This window comes from Peromyscus eremicus, chromosome 18 (assembly GCF_949786415.1).
Source record: "Peromyscus eremicus chromosome 18, PerEre_H2_v1, whole genome shotgun sequence".
Taxonomy (NCBI): domain Eukaryota; kingdom Metazoa; phylum Chordata; class Mammalia; order Rodentia; family Cricetidae; genus Peromyscus; species Peromyscus eremicus.
Genome location: NC_081434.1, coordinates 40277905 through 40286580, shown reverse-complemented (window position 1 = coordinate 40286580; position 8676 = coordinate 40277905). Strand labels below are relative to the sequence as shown.

The 8676-nt window shown below is 46.5% G+C and overlaps 1 protein-coding gene across 1 annotated transcript; it reads left to right on the top strand.

The window, feature by feature from the left end:
- Window positions 1-4109: 4109 nt before the first annotated feature.
- Window positions 4110-7189, top strand: LOC131895127 (ubiquinol-cytochrome-c reductase complex assembly factor 6). The gene is made up of 3 exons (XM_059245557.1): window positions 4110-4241; window positions 4495-4611; window positions 7076-7189. Exons 2-3 carry the CDS (start codon window positions 4504-4506, stop codon window positions 7169-7171), a joined length of 204 nt encoding a protein of 67 aa, XP_059101540.1. The 5' UTR covers window positions 4110-4241; window positions 4495-4503; the 3' UTR covers window positions 7172-7189.
- The last annotated feature ends 1487 nt before the right edge of the window (window positions 7190-8676 follow it).

The window sequence follows — 8676 nt, the reverse complement described above, 5'->3', positions numbered from 1 at the left end:
GTCACGTGACGCGGGCCGTGCCAATGGGGTCCCCCCCGGCTCCCGGGGCGCCCCGTCCGCCGCCTAGCCTTTCGGGAAACGTGGAGGACCCGGAGGGGGCCCGGGGAGCGCCCGGCTGACGTCAGCTTCCGGGTGGCGAGTGCATGTCTCTCCACCCCGGGTTTTGTGCGGATCGGAAACTCCGCCTGTCGTGGCCCCCGCGTGGTGGCGCACGCGCTTTCGTGGAAAAGCGCAAAAGCAGGTGGATCTGGGTTCGATGCCCGCCTGATCTACAGAGCGAGTTTCTGCACAGCCGGGGCCACGCACAGAAACCCTGTCTCGAAAAACCAAAATTAATATAATAATAGTGATAATAATAATAATAATAAATCATAGTGTTAAATAAATTAAAACTGTACCTTAACCAAAACAACAAGAAAACTGCCTTTATTGTCAGTTTCTGTGATGGGGACTAGGGCATTTCCGTTTGGAATTGGAAAACCTAAAAGTTGGGGGCCACTACCGTTCGGGGCTCAGTTTATTTTATTTTTTTATTTTTTTGGTTTTTCGAGACAGGGTTTCTCTGTGTAGCTTTGTGCCTTTTCCTGGAACTCACTTGGTAGCCCAGGCTGGCCTCGAACTCACAGAGATCCGCCTGGCTCTGCCTCCCGAGTGCTGGGATTAAAGGCGTGCGCCACCACCGCCCGGCGCCTTTCATTATTTCTTATTCCGTGGCTTGCTGTGTAGCTGGGTGGCTGGCCCCTTGGATCCTCCTCCTTCTCTGGACCCTTCCTTCTCTCCTCCCAGATTTCTCCTTCTATTAATTCTCTCTGACAGCCCCACCTATCCTTTCTCCTGCCTTGCTATTGGCTATTCAGTTCTTTATTAGACCATTAGGTGTTTAGACAGACACAATAATACAGCTTCACAGAGTTAAACAAATGCAACATAAACAAAAGTAACACACTTTAAAATAATATTCCCCAACACATAGACTGGAAGAAGATATTTGCAGAGTGTATGGGATAAAAGGCTTGTATACAAAATAAAGAACAATTTCACACTTTTGAAGAAACATTCCGATAAACAAATGGGTAGGTTGAGCTGGAGAATTGGTTTAGCAGTTAAAAGCACATGTTGAGAGCTAGAGAGATGGCTCAGTGGTTAAGAGCACTGACTGCTCTTCTAGAGGACCTGAGTTCAATTCCCAGCACCCACACGACAGCTCACAACTGTCTGTAACTCCAAGATCTGACACCCTCACACAAACATACATGCAGTCAAAACACCAATGCACATAAAATAAAAATAAATAAGTTATTTTTTAAAAAAGCACATGTTGTTCTTGCAGAGGATTGGGATTTGGTTCCCAGCATACAGATGGTTCCCAGCCATCGGTAACTCCAGTTCCAGAGTTCAACACCGTTTTCTGACCTCTGAGTGCACAGGCATGCACATGGTGCACATATATATATGTATAGGCAAAACACTCATATGCATAAAATTAAATAAATCTAAAAAAAATATAGGCAAGAGATTTGAACAGATAATTCACCGAAGGAAACATAAGTATACGAAAGTCTATGATCCAGAGCAGGGGATGGGGCACATGCTTATAATCTTAGCAGTTGAGAGGCTGAGGCAGGAGGATCACTGTAAGTTCAAGGCCAGCTTGAGCTATCATGATGCATTTTGCTTTGTTTGTGTGTTGTATACATGTGTTTGTTTGGGTGTGCATGTCCCCATGTGGATGTGTGTGGAAGTCAAGAGGCTGACATCAAGTAACTTCTCAGTTGCTCTGTGTCTTATTTTTATTTACACTGTCTTGGTTAGGATTTTATTACTGTGAAGAGACACCATGACCACGGCAACTCCTATAAGGAAACATTCAATTGGAGCTGGCTTACAGTTTAGAGGTTTAATCCATTATCATCTTGGTGGGAAGCTTGGTGGCACACAGGCAGACATGGTGCTGGAGAGGTAGCTGAGAGTTCTACATCTGGATAGGCAGGCAGCAGGAATAGAATGAAACTTCAAAACCCACGCCCAGAGACACACCTCTTCCAACAAGGCCACATCTCCTAATGGTGACACTCCCTATGGGCCAAGCATTTAATCACAGGAGTATTTGGGGGCCATTCAAAACTGCACACTTCCTTTACCTATTTGTTTTTGAGACTGGAATCTGGAGGTCACCAATTAGTCTCGGCTATAATCCCAGCTCTAGTGAAGCCGAGACAGGCAGATCTCTAGGGTTTACTGGCCAGCTATCCCATCCTCCTTTGGGAACTCCAGGTCAATGAGAGACCCAGTCTAGATAAGAAAGGAGAGGAATGGACAGTGCCGGAGGTGTGACACCCCTGAAGTCATCCTCTGACCTCTACATTGCACATGTGCACACACATGAACACACACACAAAACAACTTGGGCATAACGTTGATTGTCTCAGTTGTGGGAATGATTTTAGGAACATACACATGGCAAACCACATAAAATTGTCCATACTTTGTGAGATTATCATGTCAAAGATACTACCATGAAGTTAAAACTGAAAAAAAAAAAAGAAAAAAGAAAAAAGAAAGTTTTTTTTCCTACTGGACTAGCCAACCTGAGCACAGCAAACATGGCTCTGGCAGACCCTGCCCTTCCCCCATCCCCTCTGCCTTGCTAAAAACCGATAGATTACATTCCTAAACCGATAGATTACATTCCTAAAGCTAGCCACCAAGGTCTATTCCCTTATTTGGCCACTTTCTTCTCCTGAGGCTACTACCAAGGTCCAGCTGTCCAAGTATTGATGTCCAGCATCAAAGCCCCCTTTGGCTCACCTAATTAATATGCCCAATCAAAACAAACCAGCTCATCCTAGCACTGGGTTTCCCCTTTTACCTTTATAAACTTCCATTTGCCTATCGAGAGGCAGCCCTTTGTAGTCAGTCTGTGTTGTCCTCCCTCCCCCACAAATATCCCTCTGCCATCTCCTCTGCCATCTTTCTTCCTCACCATCTGTCTTCTGTCTTTGTTTCTTATTCTCTGCCTTCTGTCCCTCCGGGTCAAAGAAACCTTCGTGGTGCTGAGAACTTGATCTTGGGGTGTCCTGATCCGGTACAGGACCTTAAAACTATCACAAAAAAAGTATGTGTGTGTGTGTGTGTGTGTGTGTGTGTGTGTGTGTGTGTGTGTGAAGAGAACAATTCATAAAGTCGGCTCTCTGCTTAAACCATGTAGAGCCCTGGGAGCAAAATGGGGTCAGGTTTAGCAACAAACCTCCTCACCCGTTCAGCCATTTTCAGGCCCAAAGTTGTAAAAATGTTCTCAAGCTTGATGTTATACAATGCAACCTTCATACTTCAGAATTAATTCTTGAAGTGTGCTTAACAAAACATGAATCCACAATCAAAGCACGATCTTTAAAAACACTCACAGATTAAGATAGATTGGCTGTCTCTTTTCGGTAACACCGTGTCTCAAAGGCACGGTGCTTGGGCGTGGCTCTCTGTAAATTACCAAAGACCCTCAGGATCCTGGAGAATAAACCTTTGAGCCTCTTTCTAGAGCAGTGGTTCTCAGACTTCCTAATGCTATGACCCGTTAATATAATTCCTCATGTTATGTTGTAGTTGAGCGGCTACAGCCGCTGAGCAGGCCAGTGCAGATGCCTGAGAATGCTAACAATGGTCTCAAAAAACCAAAAAAGTAAAATAAAATAAAATAAAATAAAATAAAATTTCATTTGCTACTTCTGATCTGTAATTGTGCTACAGTTATGAACTGTAATGTAAGCATCTGATTTGCAGAATATCAGATATGGCACCGTTAGGAGGGCCCGAAGGGGTCTCGACCCACAAGGTGAGAAACGCTGTCCTGGAGCGTGACCTCAGTCTGGCAGGAGCCCCTAAGAGTTCCGCTGCGAACCCCGCCTCCTCCTAACCACGGGACGGGGGGGGGGGGGGGGGGTCGTGCCGTTTCCTTTGCGTGAAAGGAGAAACGATTCCGTAAACATCACAATGGCCAGGGACGGCACACGACAGGATGGGGACAGTGACCAGGAGCCGGCTGGCTAAGGAGTGAGTGGGAATAGTCAAGACAAAGCAAAAGCCGAAAAACATAACCTAACACCTCACTTCCGCCAGGAACACACGAGTGCGCCTGCGCGCGCCTTGCCCTGGCTTTCCGCTCCGGCGCGGCGCCGGTCCCCTGCACGTTGGGTCCGGCCCCCTGGCGGTCAGCTCCGGGTCGTCCTGCGCTCGTGCACTCCCCGGTACCGTCTTCCGCTCGCGGGGTCGGGGGCAGGAGCCAGGGGCTGCAGCTGCTCCCCGAGAGGCTCAAGGGGCGAGGAACCACCGGGCCCACCTCCCACCTGCCCGGTTGTCGCCGGCTGCGCCGCTCGCTCGTCACCGCGGAGGAAGTTGCGCGTGTACCCGAGGGCAGCATTGCACCTCGAGTGCCTCAGCTGTCGGGCAGTCTAAAAGCCACCCACCCCTCTAACGCCGTACCCTTTCCTTCCCTGCCAGCTCTCCACCATGCCCGGGGGCGTGCCCTGGTCCGCCTACTTGAAAATGCTGTCCTCCAGCCTCCTGGCCATGTGCGTCGGGGCCCAGATGGTGCACTGGTACTACCAGCCTGACCTGGTGAGTGCTGCGGGGCTCGTGCCCATCCTCGCAGCTACACCCCAGCATTCTGTCTGTCCGTTTGCTCAGTCCCTCTTGACATTTAGAGCCTGGTCTACAGAGTGAGTTCCAGGACAGCTGGGACTACACAGAGAAACCCTGTCGGAGGGGCGGGGGACACATAATGAAGTGTCAAGAAACTTAATGGAGACACAAAGTGGCAAGAACTTTCCACGGAAATGCAGCTTTTTTTTTTTTTTTTTAAAGATGTATTTATTTATTATGTATACAGAAGAGGGCGCCAGATCTCACTACAGATGGTTGCGAGCCACCATGTGGTTGCTGGGAATTGAACTCAGGACCTCTGGAAGAGCAGGCAGTGCTCTTAACCTCTGAGCCATCTCTCCAGCCCGGAAATGCAGCTTTGTGTCTATCTTCTCCCGGCATACTTACCAGCAGCTCCATACCAAGGAAACAATGCCTAGAATTTGATCCTGTGAGGTTGACTTGATTCATCTCATTGCTATTGGAGATGTACAAGGCTGTACTTTGGGAGAAAACAACACAAAACCACAGTCTCAAAAATGGGCATACCAACGGTCCTAGGCCACCTCAGTCTGGCTGGGTGGTAGCATTGGCAGCAGGCGTCTTTACTGATAGACTTACAGGCCAAGGTGGCTGCCTGCTATCGGGCGCTGGACGTGTTCCTAGTTTTAAGGAATTTATGTCCTGTGCCTACCTAGTCTTTTGGAATTATTCCAGCCACCACTGTTACAATAACTAAAAGGTTTAGGGAAAGAGCACAGAAGAGACCATAGTGGCTGCCCGTGGTTGGCACTCAGTGCCGACTTAGGGAGAACTGTTAAGGATGCTGTTTCAGTTGTCCAGCCTCATGAGGACAGCAGAAGCGACAGCTGTGTTCTTTTAGTTATTTAGACTGAAGTCCCGGAGGCAACCTGTTCCTCTCACAGCATGCCTCAACAGATCCCATTGGGTGAATCTGCAAGATACATCCGCATCCTGCCCACTTCTCCAGCCACTGTTGTACCTACCCTGTTCAGGCCACCATCAGTTAGCTCCTCCCTCAGTTAAGACAGTGGCTTCCTGACCGTCTTCTGCCCTCCACTCTTGCTTTTCCTGGTCTCTTCTCAACAGCTTCCATCACGTCTTTTTAACCTTGACTCAGCTCGTGTCGTTCCTCTCAAAACTCTCCCCAAAGTGACGGCCAGTGGAGCCTTTCTGTCCCCCTCCACTGCCCACCAACTAGCCTTCTAACCTCTTGCACATTGTATCAGATGTAACAATGCTTTTCCTTGAACATGAAGGCACAGTCGTCGTGCCCCAGGTGCTCTGCCCTTGTGATCCCATCAGCCCGAAACACTCCTAGATACCTGCAGCATGGCTTCTTCATCTTCCTCCATATCTGTGGTCAGAAGTCATCTCAGCCAGGAAGCCTGTGAAAAGATGCTCATTATCATTAGCCACCAGAGAAATGCAATCAGAATGACCGATGCCATAATAAAACAGTTGTCAAGGACAGGGAGAAGTTGGGACCCTCAGGCACTACCAGGGGGACTATAAAACTGTGCAGTTGCGTTGAGACCCAGTCTAGAATTCCTCAAACAGTGTTATGTTCCAGCAATTCCCATTCTAGGTTCCTACCCAAACACCAAGACATACGTCATCATACTAATTTGTTTGACCTTGTGCATGTTCATAGGTGGGAACAGTGCAGATATCTGATGAATACCTGTATAAAACATAGTACCATCTATATAGGGGAATATCATTCAGTCATCCTACGTGAATGAACCTTGAAATCCTGCTAAGTGAAATGATCGAGTCACAAAAGACTACATGATACATGATGGGCAAATATATGTGGACAAAAGTGGGAATCATATGGGAACAAGATAGGAGTTTATTTGGGGGCAGTGAAAAGATTCCAAAATTTTATTGTGATAGACTCATAGTTTTGATGATACTGTACTGAAAACCATTGTATTTTTTTTTTTTTTTTTGTGGTCTGGGAATCAAACTCAACCATCCACATGCTGCACATCCCATGCATTTCTTCCTGCCTTCCTCAAAGGCAGAATTGTGCATGTTTGCTCATTGCTTTATGCATGTCATGTGATGGTCACTTCATATCTTTTGAATACAATAACCACCATTAGTTATCTTCTGGGCCTGGTGCATGGTAGAGAGCCAGCAAACAGTGCAGGAATGAATTTCCAAGTGTTGAAATTCTCACTGAAATTGTGAGTCAATTGGATTTATCCCTGTGGACTTAAGACATCTAGATGATTTAATCGTGAATATACAGACAGCAGGAAATTTAGATCAACCAGGGGTCCTCATAATGGTGATGGTGTTGAGTAGCATGCAGGAGGCTTTTTGTTCTTTCTCAAGCTTTTTAGATCTCATTGACCTGTTGTCTCAGATGTAGTAGCAACTGTTTTTTGGCTTGTTTTTGTTTTTGTAGACAATACCTGAAATTCCACCAAAGCCTGGAGAACTCAAAACGGAACTTTTGGGACTGAAAGAGAGACACCACAAACCTCAAGTTTCACAGCAGTAGAAACTTCAAAATACAACTCTGCCATGTGAATAATATTTTACATATATATTTTTACATATAGTGGGTAAAACGACTTCTTAAAACGTCTAATCCAAAGACAAATGCTGGTTGGTAGGAGCTGATGAAGTTGACTTGTATTATGATTCAGTTAGAATTTTTTAAAGTCTCACTATGCATCCTTGGCTCACCTGGAGCTCACTGTGGAGATCAGGCTGGCCTCTGTAATGGGGTCTTGATGTGTAGCCCAGGCTGACCTCAAACTCAAGACAGCCCTGCCTCCGCCTCCCAAATGGTGGAGTCACAGGTATAAATGACCACACACTTGGTCCAGCGCCTCTTAAGCGCCGCTTCAGCTTCTTTTTGTTTTTTTTTTTGTTTTTTTTTTTTTTTTTTTTTTTTTTTTTTCCGAGACAGGGTTTCTCTGTGTAGCTTTGCGCCTTTCCTGGGACTCGGTAGTCCAGGCTGGCCTCGAACTCACAGAGATCCACCTGGCTCTGCCTCCCGAGTGCTGGGATTAAAGGTGTGCGCCACCACCGCCCGGCCTCGCTTCAGCTTCTTGCATTTGACTAGGAAGATGTTTCTCTTCAGTATCACACGAGACTGAGTATTTGCAATGTCTCCTGCCATTATGATACTTACTTCTCTGAAAGAGCTTGATTTTAATGTTGTTATAAATTACATACAATAAGTCAGTGATAATGCTTAGAGTCTAAACATTGAGAAGTAATATTTGCACCAAACTGTATAAAATATTTAAAGTTGGAAGTTCTTTGGAATTGTGTGCCTAATGGAATTGCAGCATTAGCAACTTAGCTTGTCAAGGTGCTCTCATCCCCCACATTCGAGAAAGCAAATTAACATGGGCATTTCTTATATGTTAAAAATGGCATAAAAACTTAAATGAATATGCTGAGTTGAAATGCGTCCCTAAAAAATGTTGACCTCAACCCTCAGTGCCTGTGACTGTAGGACGGGCCACAGGGTGGGCCTGATGCACGGGATCAGTCTTAATGCCTTGAGAAGAAAGGCAGGGAGGGCATTGTGTGGAGAGGCTGGGACTGGAGTGTTGGAACCGCAAGCCAAGAACACAAGTACTTTAGGAAAGGATTCCGCAGTCACAGAACAAGGCCCTGCTCACCCTGGACTCCACTTTGGTCCCTCAGAACTGTGACAGCACATCTCTTGCCACCTAGTTTCCTACATCAGCTGCAGGAAGTGAACTTGTTTCAAGATTTTGCCCCTTCTGTAAATGTAGAATAAAAAGTAATTTATACAATGGGCCTGTTTTTAAATACTTTTATGTATGAATGCACTGACTGTATTTTTGTCTGTGCGCTGTGTGCATGCCTAGTTCCCTCAGAAGCCAGGGCATCAGATAGCCTGAACTTTGCGAGAGGTCATGTGGGTACTGAGGACTGAACCTGGGTCCTCTGGAAGAGTAGCCATACTCTTAACTGTTGACTATCTCTCCAGCCCCTTAAGGTTAATTTACACAAGTTGTATGA

Coding starts and splice junctions, on each gene's coding strand:
- LOC131895127 (XM_059245557.1), top strand. CDS start 4,504: ATGCCCGGGGGCGTGCCCTGGTCCGCCTACTTGAAAATGCTGTCCTCC. Junction 4,612..7,075: donor GGTACTACCAGCCTGACCTG/GTGAGTGCTGCG, acceptor TTGTTTTTGTAG/ACAATACCTGAAATTCCACC.